The sequence below is a fragment of the Rosa chinensis genome, chromosome 7 (genome assembly GCF_002994745.2).
Source record: "Rosa chinensis cultivar Old Blush chromosome 7, RchiOBHm-V2, whole genome shotgun sequence".
In the NCBI taxonomy this organism is placed as follows: domain Eukaryota; kingdom Viridiplantae; phylum Streptophyta; class Magnoliopsida; order Rosales; family Rosaceae; genus Rosa; species Rosa chinensis.
Window position 1 is genome coordinate 25,832,994 of NC_037094.1, and position 21,763 is coordinate 25,854,756.

At 36.9% G+C, this 21,763-nt stretch overlaps 1 protein-coding gene across 5 annotated transcripts; it reads left to right on the top strand.

The window, feature by feature from the left end:
- The first annotated feature begins 12,303 nt into the window (after positions 1 to 12,303).
- On the top strand, positions 12,304 to 18,554 carry LOC112176864 (two-component response regulator-like APRR2). Of its 5 annotated transcripts, none has more exons than XM_024314969.2 (13): positions 12,304 to 12,443; positions 13,252 to 13,456; positions 14,018 to 14,097; positions 14,375 to 14,441; positions 14,615 to 14,661; positions 14,962 to 15,039; positions 15,137 to 15,676; positions 15,798 to 15,938; positions 16,377 to 16,649; positions 16,748 to 16,819; positions 16,932 to 17,009; positions 17,184 to 17,261; positions 17,691 to 18,554. In XM_024314969.2, exons 2-13 carry the CDS (start codon positions 13,327 to 13,329, stop codon positions 17,853 to 17,855), a joined length of 1,749 nt encoding a protein of 582 aa, XP_024170737.1. In that variant the 5' UTR covers positions 12,304 to 12,443; positions 13,252 to 13,326; the 3' UTR covers positions 17,856 to 18,554. The 5 variants fall into 5 exon arrangements, with proteins under 5 accessions (XP_024170737.1, XP_024170733.1, XP_024170736.1 ...); XM_024314965.2 differs by lacking the exon at positions 12,304 to 12,443 and adding an exon at positions 12,450 to 12,745; XM_024314968.2 differs by lacking the exon at positions 12,304 to 12,443 and adding an exon at positions 12,450 to 12,736.
- The last annotated feature ends 3,209 nt before the right edge of the window (positions 18,555 to 21,763 follow it).

The window sequence follows — 21,763 nt, forward strand, 5'->3', positions numbered from 1 at the left end:
AAAATGCATCAAGCCATATATGTTGGTCCCCTTACCAACGTGGCAACCCAAATTTTACATTAAGAGTTGGAGATCAGGTACCAAGCTGTGGCAGTGAAGACTATAAGCAGCAGCCACCAGCCATGGTTGGCATTCAAATTTAAAACGATCCCGCGAGCCAGCTTCGGCCAGCACCTTCAGGGAGTGTGTGGTACTACTTTCTCTCGTCCAAATTTCTTCTACAACTTTCCATGAACTAGAGAAGTAATATGAATGAAATTATGAATTTTCTTCTCGGCAAGTAAACAGTTAACAAACATCGTTTTGGAATGCAGATTGCATAATAGACAAATATCAAAATAAGAGAAAAAGTGGTTCACGCATCTCTACATATATAAGTGTCTAAATAAAATATAGAAAATTATAAATTATTACTATATCAACATTTTGGTAACTAAACTTTCAGAAACATTACTTTAGTCATTTAATTTAAATATTATCTTTTACTTTAATCATTGTCGTTAAATCTACATTTTCGAGCATTGAAAGAGATGTTTCTTGCTAACGAGCAAAAACCATAGAACATCGATGGCAAGCCTCTTTGTGGCTGGGGCACACAGATATCAGCAAGTGATGGGACTTCAATCTATCCTGCACATGGCAGGTTTATACTCCAAAAAGTCTGAGCAACAGAAAATGAAATATTTTGTTGAATCCTAAGGTGCACTTTGAAACAAATATTGTGGACTGATAGAGAAATGATACATATCTCAGAAACTTGCTATCAAATCACAACCACACAACCCCTAGTCACAGGTAGCATGCGGGAGAGCATATATATGTATTTCTGGATAGACTTCCAGCTCATAAATTAGAAGTTACTCGATCTTGACTATTTCAGAAGTCACCACTTGAAAAATTGTTGTGTTCATCTATATGTTTAATTTTACGACAATATGTTTGCACGAATGATTCTGAAAAAGGATAAAAACCAGAAAAGTATAATGCAATATTATTTACAAGATCATCGACCAACAATTTGGTCTTTTATTTTCTTAAAGAATGGACATCCTAGCATCATAAATTTTGAACTTCCGCACTTCGAACGGTTCTTGTCTGTTTCGTGTGTTCATGTGCGCAAGTCCGATCATGTCCGAATATAAGATCGTTTAGCACTGGATTATTAGTACTAGTATTAGTAGTTTTATGTTCATTTGAAAAATCGTGTTCATGGTAAATGGACAAAAACTCTTTTATCTTATAATGATGGTTTGCATGAATGATTCTTAAAACGGATAAAACATAGACGATTATAATATGCTCACATCACAGAGTCAGCATAAAACATGGTCTTTAATTTAATTTTTGGACAATCTGACCTTTTTAAATGTAGGATTTGTGCCCTTTCGAATGGTCGTTCTTGAATTTTCATCCGTCCATACTCCATGTGGGGATGCCTACCTATTTAAAGTTTTAAATTTTACCCTTTTACATAATAACATCATGTTAAGTAGTATATGATTGCAGATAAAATAAGACTCGTTTGATTTGAAGAGAAATTGAGACTCTACTCTGCAGTTTTAGTAGCTCCCCACCTACATAGTCCATGATAAAAAGGAAGCTAGCTTTGATGCCACTTTTTTTTCCTTAGCTGTAGTGGAAACCCCACATGATCATCCTCTAGATCCTTGTCCGGCTACCTACATCTTTTCTCAAACAGTTTTACCCTATTCCACTTGACTTCGTTGTCACATTATCATACTTTTGTAGTTGGATTTTGTTTTTGTCTAATTGAAATGCACCAACAAACATGGACCCATATAGATAGTGTGATTAACTAGTAATTATGTTCTATTAGTCGACTATGAATGGTGAATGGATTCTGATCATTGAAACGCATTAATGATTGGAGCTCTTAGATTGCCAATTTTTCCTAGCTATGAGGATGCAGTATAAATTGGTTCAAACCTACTGCAGAAAACAAACTTGGATGGAGGTCAAAATCGAAGAGTTCAAATTGAAATCTTCTTATTAATGTACGTAGGAAACAGATCGCAAACGAAATAAATGTTTGCCCGTCTTCCTAGAAAGGGTGTTCGTAGATTGTTACGTATAAGCTTTTGCAACCATGCATTTTGAAAATGAAGTGTGTCCTATTGCTAAAGCTGTATAGGCCTTGAAGTTTCGGTTGAAGACTGAAGAGATCAATGGCCACTGCACCATATTGTACCCATTTTGGCTTAGCTAGTCATAACGAGATGTCAAGTGTTCAATCAATACTTTCAAGAAGTACCGTAACTGAGGCATGAGGGGACCGACCAGATAAGAGAAAGGGGAGACAATTTTTGTATGATTGAAGACAGGTGGTTTGATTAGAGCATCTTAAGCAATGATGATTATTTTTTAAGTTAAATTTTAGCTAAAATAGATAAAGGACCATTTTCGCTGACCACTTTAAACATCTCCAACAGTAATAGTTATATTCTTAGTTAAAAGTAGCTCATAGTGAAATATAACTAGTTAACTATTGAGTTATGCTCCAATAAAATATATAAATTCCAAGTTAAATTTAAGTTTTAGTTAAATTCTCTCTCCTCTCTAATTTTTTTTTTTTTTTAACTAACCCAAATAGGGCGACTATCATTCATTGAAAATCAGAAATGGTCATTACATATCCTCCCTCTACCATCAAGGGGTAGATAAAGAGTTTGTGGTAGTAGCACAGTGATACATAGATTAGGTCCAATCATTTGACGGTTCAATGTCCATAAAGAGAGCCTATAGATTATTAACTACTACATAGTAAATAGGCCAAGTAAACTAGACTCGATGACGCTCACTAAAAAAAAACTAGAAGCATAGCTCCCTAACAAAGTAAGGAATTATTTTAATCAAAAAGGCTAAACTAAAAATAGGGCCTAGGTCAAAACCCCATCCCAAAACTAGCATCCCAACAGCCCCAAGAGCAGCCCTAACCCAGGCCCAACAAGAATGGCCTAACCCGAGCCCAGAGTCAAATTCCAGCCACACTGGTCGTCGACCGCCGCAATCCAGCTCCAGACTTCGCCCCTGCAATCCAACGTCAGACCTCGCACCACCGATCCAACACCAGACCTCGCCGCCGCAATCCCACTCTGAACCTCACCACCGCGCCCATGTCCAAGCCCGACTGAGCCACGCCGCTTCAAACCCAGCCGATCCAGCACCCCACCATCATGTCACCGATCCTCGGTGTGGAGGAGCCTCAACGAAGCCGACCCGCGTTGCACCGCCGCCCACCACGCTCTAGATTTTGTCCAGTGCTCATCGTCAGACCATCTAGCCAAACCACATCCCACAAGACTTTCAGGCATATAGTGTTCAAACACCCATCCAGCAGCAACCCATTACCGACGAGGCGGACCAACGCAGACCATGAGCGCCGCCGGACGAGGAGTAAGTCGCAAACCCTGGACCCAAGCTGGCAGAGTTTTTTGGAGCTCACATAGAGATAGCAAAACCAGTTGTAAACACTACCCATTAAGAATTGCCCTCTCTAACTAAATATAGTTAGAGAATTTAGCAAAAGTTAAATTTAACTTTTTGTTTAGGTATTCTGCTGAAGCAAAACTTTAGTCTAAAATTAGTTAAGTTTCGAATTTATTTTGAAATAAGTAGTCTGTTGGAGATATCTGGAAATATATCTGCATCAGTTCTCTCTATTTTAACTAGATTTGAATTTATATTATTTATTAAATGAAGAAAATATAGTTTAAATGTATTTATAAATTTCATTCTAAATTACATAGATGACTTAAAATGAATGTTTTAAATCAACAAAAATAATAGAAAGCGCCCAGTACCATTTGGTTTAGTGGCATAGTCTCTCATTCATAAGTGGGTGGTTGTGAGTTTGACTCAAAAAACAATAATAATAAGAGTTTTTCTATTGGAACCTCCAAATTTGCTCACTTGACCTCTATGCTTTTTACACCTCCTATCAAATTTTCAAATACTAAATTTACTCACCAAACCACACTAAACTTCCTCAAATAACCTCAATCATATAATTTGCAAACAAATTGTTATCTTTAAAATAAAAAAGTTAGTCATTTCAATAATTTAATCACTCTATAAATCTTAACTAAATATACATTTCTTAATCAAACTTGGGTTTCAAAAATTAATGTCTCATCAATAAGAAAATGCCATGAACTATTCTGTTTTTTTTTTTTTTTTTAAATTTCTATTTTAGCTGTGAAAAAAAAAATGAAGAAATCATTTTTTTTTATTCTAAAAAAAAAATCATTTGTTTTTAATTTTTTTTCCTCTATTTTTTGTACCACATGATTAATTATTTATTTATTTTATTTTATTTTTTTGCAAATATAATTGGTTGACTTAGATTTAGGTCATAAATCATAAACTCACCAATATGCGTTCAACATATATATCATACATTTTTATGTCATATGATCTTAATCATATTTTTAATTCTTATTAAATATATATGAATGCTTTAATGAGTATGTAGTGAAATTGGAAAATGAAAATAGATAAGGAAAATAATAAGAAATACAATCTAATATTATTGAATTGGAAAGTCTACATAAAATAAATATAATATTTTTTAGTATAATTATTGTCCTTAATAGTCATTTTATAGTAGGTTATATATGTCATTTAATAATTCATAATAGAGTGAGGTCAAGTGAGCAAATTTGGAGGTCCCAATAGAAACTCTGTAATAATAATAGAGAGCTTCATGAGTTCTCTCAAAACCCTAGGCAGCAGTTGTCTTCCCGTCAAAATTTATGCCCGGTCCGACGGCACGCCCTCGTGGCGTCGTCGTCGGACGGGCTAGAGGGGGCCTTGTGCCCATTGGTAGTTTGTTATGGAGTAAGCCCGATCGAAGTAATGGAGGTGTGGGGGTGGTTTCGCTGGCCAGAATGCTTGGAAGCTCTGTCGGGGAGAGGCCGCCTGGCGGTGACGTACGTTTGGCTGCGAGATTGGGATCGATGGTGCTCAGATCTGATCTGAAGTCTCCGATCGGGTTTGGGTTTCTGAGATCCGATCCGAGGATGGGGATGGGAATGGTGAGCCGGCATGTAGAGATTCATGGCGGATTTGTGGGATACACTGCGATCAGCCGGCGGAGAGACGACGGTGATGTTGCAGGTGGGACGGGTAGGGAGTTGCAGGCGGGCTGGAGGCGTGGTGGACTCGGCCATCTTCCACTTCGAATTGGGCTGGGTGACTTTTGGGTCCGGGCCTTGGCTCTAGGCCCATATTGTCTTTATTTTACTGTTTTGTTTTCTTATTTTTTCTGTTTAGTAAAATGTGGCTTTATGCCAGAAATAAGTCCCTACTACTATTTGGTAGGGCGACGTGGGCTTGGTCCTGGTATGCGCACTCAGTGTGCCTTGTCTGCTCTAGGTCGGCGACAACTTATTTGCTTCGTCAAATGGGCGCTATCACCTAGTGGCAGGGTGAGACTAAGTGTCGTCGGATTTACTTTTCGGCGACAACATAGGAGGAAAGCTGTGCTAAAGCAGGTATTTATGCTATGTTGTACTCGGGGTACATATCGAGGTATCTTTCCGCTATGTCACTGCTATGTTAAAGCAAATGGAGTAGCTATTTGTGCACTCTTTGCTAGTTGGTGCTTGTTAGAATACAAGCCTTCTGTAGAGATTTCTGATATTATTTTAGAAAATACTCTAGATGCTTATTGTAATCAGGGGTTTAGGCTCAATGTCCCCCCCTTGTATTCGACAGTTTCATTAATCAAGGCTTGAGGGCAGCCGCACCAGCCCTTTATTCAAAAAAAAAAAAAATAGAGAGCTTCATTTTGCTATATATATTACTATATTTAAAAGTGAGATAGCCAAAAATTAAAATAGATAAGAGCATCTTTAGCAATACTAGTCATATTTGAGTCAAATTTTAATCAAAATAGCTAAAAAGTCATTTTGACTAGCCACTTTAGAAATAAGTATGCATCAATGCTCTATATTTTAACTTGTTTTGAATTTATATATATATTTTTTGAAATAATGGTAATTCCATTAATAATAACGCATGCCAAGAAGGTCATTACATACCCACCCGTTGACACATAATTTACATTATTTTTTAAATGAATACTAAATAGTTTAAATGTATATATAAATTACATAAAATAACTCACAATGAATATTTTGAATTATAGAGAGCCTCATCTCGCTCTCTATATTTAGGAGCGAGATAGTTAAAAGTTATAATAGAGAGTCACTTCAGAGTCTGGTGCAGCTGCTAAAATATATAAAATGTTTAACATTCTCTCTAAAATAGCTAATGAGCCAAAATAGATAGTCTGCTAAACATGCTCTTAGGAGTATGGTACAGCTACTAAAATTAATAAAAAGTTAAACATGCTCTCCATAATTGCTATAGAGTTAAGATAGAGAGTTTGCTAAAAATGTTCTTTTAAGAACTAATTGGCAATGAATAACCCTTATAAACTCATAAACAAAGTTATATTTTTCTAATCTGGGAGTGATATTTATACACATTCTCAACATGCCCCCACACGTGGACAAGTTATATCCGGTGACGGTGAGCATGTGTAACCATCGTTGAAACCAAATACGTGGATAACCCGCTCTAATACCATGATAAAGTAATCTGAGGTTTACATCGAAAACTAATTGACAATGGATGGAGTGACCCAAATCCTTATGAATTCATAAGCAAAGTTATATTTTTCTAATGTAGGAGTTATATTTATACACATTTTCAACCCTAAATTTAGTTTGCTCTCAATGGTGGTTGGTCCTTGACTCATTTTTGTGCGATCATCGATATCGACACTACTTCAAGGTGGTTCTATTGCCCGGTTTGATTTTGGTCGCTTTAAGTTCTAGATATGGGATTCTGGCTCAGGGTTTAGAATTGGGGTCAATTTGCCTCTGGATTAATTGTTGCCTTCCTATTGTGTTGAGCTCATGCATGCATGTTGCCAAATCTTGTTGTTCTTGTGTGTGTGTGTGTGGGGGGGGGGGGGGGAAATGGATCTGCTTCAATAGGTCGAGTGATCGGTTTTTGTGGTCGACTTACGTGTTGTGACCATTCAATGCCATTCTAATCGCCGTACTTGTTCACTTATTACATGTCGGGATTGTAATGTAAAGGTACAATTTTCGCTTGGTGCTCTTCTTAGTCTACAACTTCATATAATGAAATATGTCGTCTTCTACTGCAAAAAGGTACTGATTTTATGATGTGTCAATTTTGACGTACTCTCATCCCCATAAATCTTTATTTTCTTTTGTTACAAAAAATAAAAATTCCCTTAAGACTTTAATTGGAGCAAAAGAAAAAAAAACAACAACTATTGATCGATATGAAATTGTACTGGTCAGCTTCCACACAATATTTGAAAATCTGATCGAAAATGCCCCAATTTCTTCATTTCCTTCAGAGAACTCATTCCATGAAAACAAAATATAGAAGAAGTATGTTTTTTTTTTGAGTTGAAAAGGTCATCCATTATGCAATTCAGTAAAAAGTACAATGATGACTTGCCCGTTCAGAGTTACCGGGTTCGCTAGTTTTGCTTCCGTACCGCGATCCGGATCGCACGACCCAGAACGCAATACGGTCGCGATCCAGATCGTTGGTAGAAGCGTTCCCAATATAATGATTCAATCGTACAGTTTCGATTATTCTCCTTCACTTCTCAATATCTCAATTAAACAAGGTTAGAAAGGAAACTGAATTGCCCTTAGTGGAAGACTCATCAATAGCCTTTTACTTTTTGCGGCTTAAGGGTCAGACTCCTGGAGAAAGGTTGGGATAGTATGAAAGAAAGAAAAATATGCGAGAGAAGTTGTAATTATGTACAAATAGAAGTTTTGGTATTGTGGGAACTGGGAAGATATAGTTTCCCTATTCTGTCTTTTTTAATTATTATTTATTTACAATAATCATTATATAAATATATTAAATAATTCATAAATTTATTGGTAAGTTCAAGTTTATAAATAATATATGTATATAATTATCGTACCGCGTATTATAAGTGCTAGCGTACCGCGTACCCGTACCGCGTTCCCGTACCTTAGCGACCCGCGATCTAGGTAACACTGTGCCCGTTAGGGCTGTGAGAAAAAGTCATTACATAGAGCACACTATACTAGCACACCCCTCACACAAGCATACTACGCAGCACACCTCTAGCACACCACCTTTTTTGGTTAAACGCAAAAACAAGAAACTAAATAACCCCAAGAAACAAATAAAATTAACAAGAGGCTACTAGGATCTTGTCGATCTTTCCCACTCAGAAAAAGACTACAGACCTAATATCATTTGGTGAAAAAGAATGCAGGCCCAAACCTAAAATAAAAAATAAAAAACCAAAGACGAAAAAGGCCCAAAACCACAGGTTGCGGCCCAAAGCCCAAACTCTCCAACCCGTGAGAACCCTACCAAGCATCACGTCTTCAACCCCCGTAGAACCGCCGCCACCGACCTTACCTCCGTCGTCGATGCCAGCCAGGTTTCTATCAGGACAACCAGCAACATGACCGCCACCGCAAGTCCCGACCATAGTAGATCGGCCACCCTCCAAAAATCGCCACAAAACACGACGATCCAAGTCCCAACCTTCAATATTGAATTCACCAACACCCACCTGGATAGCCGATCCGGAAATCAACCCACCGCCATCAGTATCAAGCCTACCACCACTGCCACCATAAAATGGTAAAGTGAGATTAGAGCCTCCATCAATGGAGCCAGAGGATCCACCATCAAAATCAGTCTTCACCACCAGAAAACCAGAAGCAAAGGAAAAAGAGTCACAGGGCAATCGAGCACCACCACTCAAGGGACGACCAGAGAAGAGGACAAGCCCCGCCTGTTCGATCGTAGGTACAACGCCGCCGCTAGGGTTGGTTAGCCGCGAGCGAGAAACCTCTCGTGAGAGAGTCAGAGAGAAAAGCATGTTTTACTTCTTAACTTTACTTAATTTAGAAGAAGATGTGGTTGATTAACTTTAAAAGCATCAGATTCATAGACTTTCATTACACATCAAGAAAAGTCACAATTTCATAAATGGAATGAAAGATAAGTGCCTTAAAACGTAGGTTTCCCTATTTTCCTATGATAATGGTCAAAGAACCCAGTTTATAGATTAACCTCGGTTAGCAAATTATACATGTTGTTTATGGTAGAGTTTATAACTTGTGAACGCTATAAATGTTTTGGATAAAAAAGCTCTAAGAAAATTCAAATATATTTCTTACAAGCTTTGCGAACGTACAATCTAATTGACCCTCAAACTAAATTAATGGAGCATAATTTACATGCAAATAATACTACTGCATAAATTTCAATTTATGAAAGAAAAAATAATAATGTGATGCCTTCAGACAAAGAAAAGAAACTCACATGTTTCTTGTAAAATACTTAAATTCCATTGTTAGGTCATGGGAGTTGAGGCAGTTGCCTACACAGTAGATTGCTACAGAACTAACAGAGGCTTTTATGTAAAAAGCATGTAGACTTCACATGTGAGGAAGAAGGATGTTATTTGTCCAATAGATATGTGGTACAGTTTTTTGTATCCCATTTGCAATTAAAAAGCATTCATCATGATTCAATTGTTAGCCAAATTTGAGTTGGTGGAAACAAAAGCTCAAAAGTCCAAATAAAGGCAAAGCAAAATCATGGGACAGACAACTTAATCGATTTCTATTGAAAGCTGTCTTATGATATCAAGTGACTAAAAGATTTTCAATTGCAATATTTGGTTGAGTGTCTAATCATGTATCTTAAGCAACTCACAAATTTTCACTTGATTATGAAAAAGTCGGAAGAGGAATTAATATCCAAATAGCCACACCGTTGGGTTTACCCCAATTGTCCAAGTCGTGAAAAAGGGTAAGGAAATGTATTAAGACTAGGTCAGATGACAAATTTAGGTTCAGATTCTCTCTTATTTGTATACATTTAACAATATAATTTTACAATCAGAACTGTATGTTTTAAAATCAAATTCTATGGATTATCATTGCAACAAATTATTTAAATAGGAGATTCCTAACTCATCCAACAATATCAATCAATTGGACAATTTTGGTGAAAGCTAACATTTTCATGACCAACAATTTATTTGTTTGATGCATTTATATGAATAAATAATTTTCGTTTTTGTTACTTTTTTATGGTGATCATCTTTAAAGAATGATATATAAAAATGAGAGATTTGAATAATGCAACTACAATGCTAATATAAAATAAAGAGAAGAGTTTGGATGCGCAGTTTCAACTTGAGTTACCTGAGTTTTTACTCTTCATATTATCCCTTGGATTTACATGCATTCAATCATCCTTATTTTTGTATGATTTGGCGAATGATGTTTCTATAAAATTAGTTCCCAACAATGATTGTTAGCTTTGTCATTTACGCGCTCGTAAAGAGTTGGTGTGTGTTTTAGAATTATTTTTTTTAAAATAAATATAATGACAAACTACTTTTCCACTCGATCAATTTATACGGGCCGGATTTACGTGTTTTAAAATTGTTATTTCTTTTTTATTTAGATGACAAACTATTCTTTCACTTGATCAATTTATTTGGGCCAGATTGAATTTTTTTTTTCCATTGTTTAATAAGTTTACAGTCTAATAGTAAATATTAGATTTTTATTTATTGTTATTTTTTCATTGTCACATCATAAGTCAATTTAGAGTCGGACTATATATAAGTTTACACTGCAATAATATATTATAGATTTTCGGTACTTTCAAATACAAAGTCCTTGATCAACTCATAATATGATCTAAATAAAAAACAAAATAGTTATGAATAAATCATAGTATAAAAAAATTACTATCTGATAGTTAAACTACACTTTGAAAAAAAAAAATTCATTTTTGTCCCATATGTAGTATCCTAAATAAAAACACCAATCGAAAAAATAAAAATTGTTTAGATAAATGAGAATAATTATTGACATAGAAGTAAAGCCAGTCGGAAACCCAACAACCTCGTTGTGACCTCCCCGACTAACCAAGTAACAATAAGAGGAGGAATAAATGAAAGCATAGAGGAGGGATTTGAAAAGATCAAAGACATGCCTCAAATAGGTCTTCAAAAGACCCACATGGTCCAGTTCAGTTGGCAAGTTGACTGTGCTCCTTAAGCAAGTTGAGGGACTTGAGGCAGAGGTCTCAAGTTCGAGCCTTGTGTATGGAAAAGACTATGCGGGGAGGGCAAGCCCACCTATTTGGTGTACTCGATGCCCGGAGGGGGGGTGTCGCTGCGTCTTTGGCGCGGCACTGTGTTGGACTTCGGGTAAAAAAGGTCATTGCGTGCCTCCTTGTGGTCCTTCCCAGTACCTCCTTTTTTTTTAAAAAAAAAAAAAAAAAAAAAAGACCGAGCACCGCATCACCAAATCAGAACAATCTCCTAGGGAATTCCAAGACCAAGATCAACAAGAATGAAAGGGAGGAACTAGAGTTAGCGTTGAAACCCTATACAAGGTCGCCATCTATGCTTTGTTATGTGAAACCCTAAAAGGGTCAAAGAGGCAAAACACACCTTTTTGCTTGCTTTGAACCCAAATAGTAATTTAGGTAAACACGAGTTTAAAAAGTCTGAAAAGTGAAATGATTGGTTTTGGAATATTCACCAAAAAGTAGGTGTAAAAACAAAAAACTATACCTAACATCATTTTACAAGTTTTTTTTTAAGGGGTTTGGAATCCAGCCTAGTTGAGAGGCTCATCCCTACACTTGACTTGTTATATTAAAATTAGAATTTTGCAAAGAGGGGGCACATTGACCTCTAGCATTAGTATATAAATCCTCATAGAGTACATCCTAGATAATCACAGGGGGCTCTTTTAACCAAATATCATCTAGATAATTAAGACTAGCAAGATGCACTAATCTATAGGCTACATCATTTGCTTAATAGAAAATATGCTTAATTTGAATAGAGTGAAAATATGTCAAATATGACTTACAATCATCAATAATACGCCCTATGTCAGATCGATCTTCTACATTTTATTGTAACGCAACCACCACGAGTGAGCAATCACTCTCAAGGTCGAAGGCATCCCAATATTGATGAATTGCCAGAAGAACTTCAGCCTTACAAGCTTCTGCCTCCGTATGAGTAGCAGAGATAACATGAGGGAAATTTTTAAGCAGGAGTTCGACAAATTGTCGTAATTTTTAGTCGTCGATGTAATAAGTTATACTAACAATTTAGAGAGAGAGAGAGAGAGAGAGAGAGAGAGCGGGGGGAGGACTTTAACTTTTTTGAGTTTTTGTATATTCTGTGGTCCGCAAACAACCGATGGTAACTGTACAGAGGTATCGGGCATACAGAAAGCGCCACTTTAAACCTCTCAGGCTTTCCGTATGCAGCCAAAGAGGACCTGAATGTGGGAGAGAAAAACCTCTTCTTTACTATCCACAGCCTACAGGTTGTAAAAAACACCTTTTCCTCTCTTCTTTTCCCGCTTGGTAAATCTTTAACACTGCATTTTCTCCGAGTCATCGATCATAGTGGTGGATGTTTATTTCCAAGCTTCAGCAGACGTAGAGCTCACTGTTGGAGATATAAAGTCGGTTTTTCAGTGCCCTTGTGCTTATTATGTGCATGCATGCGTTGGGATTAAGCTCTTGTCTTCTTAGTTTCCCTTTGAAGGATTTCCCAGTTTCTTTGCTTCTGACTGGTTACTGGGCATTTGATTTTTCTCTTCTTCATTTTCCATATGTATGAAAGGTATCTTTGTCTTTGTTAGTTCCGCTCTTTTGGCAGAGATCTTACATGGATTTTTGTCTAGTTGTTGTTCTGCAAAATTAGCACTAGTGGATAAGATCTTTCACTCCAGTAAAATCTCTCTCTTTCTTGTTCCCATACAAGCCAGATATACCAACTAAGAAGTTTGATCATCTTGTTTTATTTGCTTAACTTCATCTGGGTTTGGGAATAAGATCCAACACTTGGTATGCAAAAGCAGAACTTGTTCCCGGCAGAAGCTCCAGTGTCTGATAGAACTTGGGTCGGATTGAATCATCAAAGATCAGTCTCTGTTATAGTGTTTAATGACTTGTTATTACAAAAACACATTCAATTTGCAACTGGGTGTTTGCAGTATGTGTGATTTAGTATTGGCAATCTTTCGAAGTTAAAATCAATATCCCAGTTCATTCTGATTTTTAGTTCTTGTAAGACGCTTAGATCAAGCAAACATTGGCTCTGATGTGTGATTCTTTTGGATCTCGCAGAATTCATTGAAGGCTTATGAGCTGTTATCTGCTACATTGTTCTAGGACGGCCTGAGAAACGATGCCAAATCAGCTATGGTTTGCACTGCCAGTGATTTGGAAGGGTGGAAAGATTTCCCAAAGGGCCTTAGAGTTCTTCTCCTTGATGAAGACACCAGTTCTTCTGCCGAGATAAGATCAAAGCTTGAGGCCATGGATTATATTGGTTAGAGATCTTTTAATCACTCATGTTCTGCTTAGTTCTGGTTTTTATCGGAAGAGTTCCTCAATTAGAAATATTAATTTCACTCTTTTCCAGTTCTGTTTAGTTTTCCACCAGTATACTGGTCCCCTTTTCTTTCTTCTCTAAAGCATCTCATAATGCTTCTTTATATGGTTAGATTCTGGCTTTGGTTTTATGTGGTTTTGGATTTTAGTCATATGGAGGTTAGAAATGAACCTGAACAGGGAAGAAGAATCAATTTCTTGCAATTCTCAACACCTCAGTATTTTTTTTTTCCTCACTAAAGAATTAAAATAATGATCACATATAATCTCTTTGGATCTACTTGGTGAAGTAATTGGCTTTAATTTCTTTATGGGGACTTCTGCCAAAATTAGAATATACTTGATGAAGGGGAGAAATCAAAATCCTGTTGTTTAGATGTAGTGTTGATTTACTTCAAGGTTCCTCTGTCTTATATTCTACATGCTTGTGCACTTGTCTCTTTTGTGTTCACGTCTAGCCATCTACACATTTTGTTTAACATCACCGTGTCTGTTGCAGTTACTACATTCTGCAATGAAACCGAAGCATTGTCAGCATTTTCAAGCAACCCTGAAAGTTTCCATGTTTCAATTGTTGAGGTAATGAACTAAATATGAAACTAGAACTCAATTTAATGATTTAGAGAAAAGTTTAGCTTGCATCTGTAAAGTATTGGTTTTTATTTGCTGATTTGAGATATTAGGACCAAAAGATCCAGTCTGTTCTTTTGTGGAGTCACTTTCCAGAAAATGTATTTAGCTCAGCCTGTTGCAGCTTATTCAGTTATATGAGCATTGTGAACGTTTATCAATTCTCTTGAATTTCTTGTTGTGTCATTCCTATAGCCATATTATTCTAAATTAAACATGGTCCCAGGTAAATACAAGCAAAGGTGATTGGGGTTTCCAATTTCTTGAAAATGCCAAGGACTTGCCGATCATTAGTAAGTTTACAAGAAAACCTACTATTCTAAGTTACCCATAAAATTCTCTTGTTGATTTCTTATTCATTATATGTGTTTCTCTGATTCTACTTTTGTTCAAACAGATTGTCTTTTAATCATCTAACAACTTATTACATAGTTTTTAATTGTAATTTACTAAATCTTTCTTGCAGTGACTTCAAACATTCATTGCCTGAACACCATGATGAAGTGTATAGCGGTGAGATATTTTCTCTGACCACTTAAGTGACCAATCGATCTCCAGACCACACGCACTACTCTGTTTAGATCTTCTTCTTTTTTCTTTTTTTCTTTTACTGCCTAGAGTCCTATTGAATAAGTATTGCCCAGCACAGTGAAATCTCTTCTTTGAAATTTCAAATAATTAATGAGTTTTAATGTTTGATTCTTCAACTTAGGCCTATCCTATTGTTGCTCAAATAAAAAATGAAAGGTTCTATACTGCATTTCCAGTCTATCATACTTCGTTTCATGCATGTATTTGACAATTTACTTCCAGCTTGGTGCAGTTGAGTTTCTGCGGAAACCTCTTTGTGAGGACAAACTTCGGAATATTTGGCAGCATGTTGTTCATAAGGTCCGTTATAGTATGGTAATATTGTGTCAAGAGTTACTACAAAGTATGATGAACATTCTGCAATTAGAAAGTTTCTGATTTTGTAAGTTCTGAGCAGGCATTCAATGCAGGAGGGAAAACCGTCTCTGAATCAGTCAAGCCTGTCAAAGAATCTGTAGTACCCATGTTGCAGCCCAAACTGGAAAATGAACCACCGAAATGCAAAATCTCAGTAGTAACAGAAAACGCTTCAAGGGTTCTTGAACATGACCATGAACAATCCACTGGAAGTGATAAGTACCCAGCTCCTTCAACGCCACAAATAAAACAGGGATCTCGTTTAATGGATGATGGGGATTGCCAAGATCAAACTAACTGCTTATCAGAGAAAGAGAGTGGGGAGCACGATGGTGAATCTAAATCTGTCGAAACTACATGTGGCAATGCTAACGATACTCTTCAAATAAGTGAACCTCAGATGCCTGAGAAGATAGTGGTCAAACAGGAAAAGGACTCTGCTGATGTTTCTAAGAGTGATATTAATTTGTCTCAGCCTCATATTATAGATGGTACCAATGATACTGGTCGTGCTACTGAAAATCTGAGTAAAGCATCAGGTCTCAATCATTCATACAAATCTGGTAGGAAGAAGATGAAGGTAATCTTGTACACCTGTACTTCTGTATGAAAAAAATATTTAATCTACTAGTTTCGATGATCATGATTTCAGTCGGGGACCTTGACAACCTAAGTACATTTGTGTTTATGTTTGGTTTCAGGTAGACTGGACACCAGAACTGCACAAGAAATTTGTCCATGCGGTGGAACAATTGGGTGTAGATCAAGCCATTCCTTCTCGAATACTAGAGCTTATGAAAACTGAAGGTTTGACAAGGCATAATGTAGCAAGCCATCTCCAGGTTGGTATTATACTAGCTCTTTAATAACCAATCAAGTTTTGTTTCAGTAGAAATTACTCATCTGTGATGGGAGCCATTGTTCGAAACCTGTTTAGATTTTCTCTTTAGATTGTGTAATGAGAAGCCTATGTAAACCAACTATAATTGTACTAATTTAGGTGTTGATTAATGAGACATAAAAGTAGAAAAAGTTCAGTGGAAGTTGTCTTGATTTCCATAGAATTCCCATAGATCAGCTAAATATGTGTCCCCAACTCTTTTTCTACCTCGCATGTTGTTGTTATTGTTTGAAGTAAGGGTCGTCAGTCATTGAGTCCTCTTTTGGAATAACCATACTTCATTGGAATTGGTATTCAACTCAAATGAGATAACTCTAACCCCCCACCCCTCTATTCAACCTAATGAAATAATTGACTATTGACTATTGTTGTGATGCAGAAGTATCGGATGCACAAGAGACACATCTTGCCCAAGGATGAAGACCGCAGACTGTTACATCCTAGAGATCCAAATCAAATGAGTTATTATCCTCATAAACCCATCATGGCTTTTCCCCCATATCATTATAACAGTGCTGTATCAATGCCACCGGTCTATCCTATGTGGGGCCAACCTGCCAGCCACCCGGCCAATATCCAAATGTGGGGATCACCTAGCTATCCTCCATGGCAGGTGTCAGAAAGTTGGCATTGGAATCCTTCTTATCCAGGGGTAATAATGTTGGTCATTTTAAGTACAGTTATTCTCTTTCATAAAGTATGTTATTCATTTGGAGATCCTTTGATAATTGCATCATTTCGACATTACAGTTGCATGCTGATGCTTGGGGTTGCCCTGTAATGCCTCAACCTCTGCAAGGTGGTTATTCCTCTTATCCTCAAGTGAGTATGCCGATGACAAGTCTACACTCTGTTTTTGCACAAGTCATCAACTCTGTTTTGTCAATTATTTACCCAAATCTGATTTCATACTACGTTTCTATATATAATGCAGATTGCATCAGGGGTTAACAATACAAATGTAGTAGACAATGGCTGCAGCATGCCACATAACTCTTCGAAACATCATCCGGTACTACCACACAGCCTTAGTTTATGCACATTGCTCAAAATCTGGACACTGCATTCCATTTCTGATGTGCAATTAAGCTACAAATATATACCTTGTAACCAATATTGCAAATCGCTCCTTGACTTGAACAATCATTTATCCTATTGTTTCATACTCATTGTTTCTCTAATGCAGATTGCATCAGGGTTGAACAACACAAATGTAGTAGATAATGGCTGCAGCATGCCACATGATTCTTCTGAACTTTATCCGGTAATACCACACACCCTTAACGTATGCATATTGCTAAAAAATTTGGTCATTGCATTCCATTTCTATTATGTAGTCAAACCATCATTGCAATCTGATCCTTGAGTTGTAGCGAAGTTAATAAACCACACCCAGCAATAGAAGCAATATGAAATGGAATCTATGGTACTAGTGGCAAAACAAAATGTAAAGAGAGAACAATGTCGGATTGAGTGGCATTGTATTGGACAAAATAATGTACTGATATGTATGCTTATCATGTCGGTTGTAGATTTGATGTACCTACTTGAATCAGACAACTCATGAGTGTTATAACTTGCTTTCAAATAATGCACATGCAGAATATAAGTGGTGGGGTATTGACATAAACCAAACGTTAAAAATGCTCAGCAAATCTGATCTTTTTGGTTCCGGGGGTTTTATCTTATGCAGGCAGAAGAAATCATTGACAAAGTTGTGAAGGAGGCAATGAGCAAGCCATGGCTGCCCCTTCCTTTAGGCCTTAAGCTTCCTTCCACTGAAGGTGTACTAGCTGAACTCTCAAGGCAAGGCATCTGCAACATCCCTCCTCGGATCAACGGCTCTACCTCCCGTTGACGTGAACCGGCTGCCCTTATGGTCCCCCGATTCACAAGCACAGTGAATTAACATGATGAGGACGTACGCATCAATTACCACGTCATGTGATTAGCGAATGTGGTGAGAAGAAATACGATGTCTTTAGGATTTTTAGATTTAACATGTGTCCCAACACTACTTGATTGATGAGGACCAAACTAGCTATTGTGGTCTCAGAGCTACCTGAGCTGTTTGTGCGCACCGTTCCAACACAAACATGCACGAGTCAATTCTGAGATGTAGACGCACGGAAATAAGTGACTTAGATCCTATCCCTATTTTAGAAATTAATGGTCTCCTGGAGCAGCATCGGAAGGCCGCGGTCGGGCCACGTTGGTGGAATTCTGCCCATGTAAAATTTCAATTCTGAGTGTAAATAGTGCCAAACACAAATGAGAGGGGGGGCCTTTCCTTTTTATCTGATGTGGTCTGTTCTGTGAGGTCCTTTTTGGTGCTGTTGGGTAGGTGACGTAGGTCATGCAGTGTTGCTGTCTAATAATGGAGGGATAGCTGTGTAACAGTACTGTTGTTCTGCCCCATGAGGCACTTGTGAATTATTTCAACAGAAAGCTTTACAAGTGGATGCTGACTTGGGGCTTATCTTGTTTGTATCATTTAAGAAAAATGGACCAAACTATGTTTGGTCAAGTTTCACTCACATTTAGAGTTTTGGTGATCTGTTTTGCATTCCGCAATTTTTGGTCTGTGTAAAAGGAGCGTACTTCCCACGCATATGGTCTATTCGGTCCATTTTTCGTGTCTAGACTTTTAAGATTGAATATGACTTTCGAGTAAGAAGTTTTTCGATTGTCGACTTCAGCAATAGGAGTGCTTGAATCATATAACGGGTACGGAGAAGGTTTAGTGTTTGAATCATATAAGGAGTAATAATACAGGGAAGGCGGGGAAAAGGGATGGTAGAGCCAAATCCCACGAAACCAAGCTTGAAGTAGTGCCAATGTACAAGGTACAGAGATTGAATGAAACTTACAATCAACCTCAAATCGTATGAATTTCGAATCTCGAATACTTATTAATGGACCTGGCTCCTCTAAAGTGATAAAGTTGTGAATTTACGTTAATTTCATAAAATCTTGACTCTCTGTCTAATCTAAGAGTCCTGACAATTGACACATCACTATTCCACCCATTTTTAATTTTTCATCTAAATCCTAATTAACTTTCCGTTAACTCCCTAAAAAAAAAAAGAGGAATTTCTAGTCAACATTTCTCTCTGCGTCAAGTTCTTCTTTGTGCTTCCTTTTCTATTTCTCTTTGGCTACCATGGTTGTGCATTAACCATGGAATGCCTGTTCTTGCAGTTCTGTTAATTAATAAATTCATAAAGAAATAAACCTATGCTATTTATTCTGTTTTCATAATCAAAAATCTGATGTTGTACACTGTACAGAGGATTAGGACTTTTGAAAATGTTGATTTGAAGTGGAATTCCATTAATACAGACATCTGAAGATACCTAAACCATGATCGAAGACCAAAATACACACTGAACTTGCTTTTGTTGTTTTTTTTTTGTGTTGGAAGAGAAGGGAAAATAATTTTTTTTTTCCGATGGAGTTAATATATCCCAATTTAGTATTGCATCTTGATGAATTTTAAGAACTCTTGAACTCGATTCCACTATTAATTTTTTGAACTCACATAGCAGATTCTCAATTGCAATGCTGAAGATGAGTTCATTAATATTGATGATGCATGATCAAGCTGATAAACAATTTTCTAACTCTCAGGTCCATCAAAGATGAGCATAGGATTATGAAAATTGACTCTGGTCATCCGAGTTCTCTAGTACCCAAACATAAACAATTTGATAATTTGATTTGTAATTATGAAAATAGAATGAATAACATATGATTGATTCTAGCTTGATGAATTTATTAATTAACACAAGTGCAAGAAGTCATTCCATGGTTAGTACGCAGCCATGGAAGTAAAGAGAAATGGGTAAGGAAGAACGAAGAAGGATCGAATTTGACGAGAAATTCCCTTTTTTTTTTTTTGGAGTTAACGGAAAGTTAACTAGGATTAAGATGAAAAACAAAAAATTGGTGAAATAGTGATGTGTCAATTGTCAGGACCCTTAGATTAGACAGAGGGTCAAGATTTTATGAAATTGACGTAAATTCACAACCTCCTCACTTTAGAGGAGCCGGATCCCTTATTAATTCTATAGGTTAGCCGCTATAATCGACCGCTGTTGTCATGAGCTTGGTATGTTTAAATTGGGACAAAATGCAACTAGAACAACACCTCTGTAGCCCCAACGCTTCCTTTATAAGGTCGCATTGCTGGTAATGATGTTAATTTCAGTATTCTCGAACACAAATCAACAAACCAACTGTTAAATTCAAAACTCATGAACAAAAATGCAATCTAACAAAAAAAAAAAAAGAACAATCACAATGTCTTCCCGCTCCTAATTAGTCATCAAGCGATATTTTTTTCTGGAACTGAAGTCCAAGATTTACATGCTTAAATGGTATAATCAAAATGTTAAATCTTCTATTGATTGACATACAAAATGATGATAAATTGTAGCCGCTAATGATGACAACGATCTTTAACTTGTGCAGTCTGTAGCTCTAGCGGTAAGAGCACTTACATACCTCCAAGGTATAGAGATTGAACTGTCCCTGTTCCCTCAATACCACAGTAATTATCAAAGAAAAATGATCTTGGATTTTCGATTCTCATGATGGATAGTTCAACGTTGATGAACCAGTACAGTTTGGACTAGTGCCAAAAAACAACCGCAACCTGGTTATTATTAGGGCAGGAATAAGATGGGACGTACCAGTGACAAGATTGACAAGCCATAAAAAGGCTGGAAGTCTGGAACATATTCGTACGGTTTTTCAAAAAGTTCCACTCAGGTTTAAATTTTGGCGGTAAATGCAATTGGTTTCTGTTGTTTGGAAGGATGCAATTGGTTTCTTATTGGGCCGTTTTCGGGTCAATCCTTGTGCTTGTATTGTCTTTGGGCTTTCGATGAAGTTATATAGGCACCGAATTGAAGGTCTTATCCTTTTCTATTGTTACTTCATAGTAAGATGAGCAAATGTTCAATGAAGGGCATAATGTGGCCTCATCAAAATTTTGGGAAAAATTGTGAAAGAAAATCCGAACAGAATGGGAAATAGTGTCATATGTTACCTAAGAGAAATACAATTACGATGGAGTTACAATATCGGTATGATATACATTCGGTGGAGATGAGGTAAGAGCCACTATGGAGCCTCACTTTCTCCGCCATGTTAACGCCAGACGAACTCGTAACTAAATGAGTCATATATTGTGGAACACTCCATACAAGCTATGAAACTATGAAGTAGCCTTCAAATTCTCAATAAGGTGCCCAACAGCTGCAACGCTATCTTCTCTACCCTGTTAGCGCTTGCCGCTTGATCAACCCCCAAGAGTATATGATTCGATTTCAATAATAATAGAAAATTGTTTAAACAGAGTTTGTTGTTTCTCCACTAGGGTCGTCCCGGAGGCCTAAAGTTCCCGGAGGCCTTGTATTTTTCTAATTCAGCATATAAATATATAGTTAAACCCAAAAAAAAAAAAAAACTTAAATAAATAAATAGGGAAGCAAGCTGATGAAAAAGAACATGACAGTATGAACCTAATGTTTGCAAACATATGCTGCATATTTTTCATCTATGTTGTTTTAGTCTTTACCTCTCTACTTTCCGTCTCTCAAATGGGTAATATTTAATTTTTGTTCTATTTAAAATTCAATGAACAAATGTTAATAAAATCATCCTCTGAGAACTCTTCATACATCATATATACTCTCAAATTATATTAGGAAGACATCGCCTTAAGCCTTGTTTTATATCGGACGTCCTTGTAGACTACCT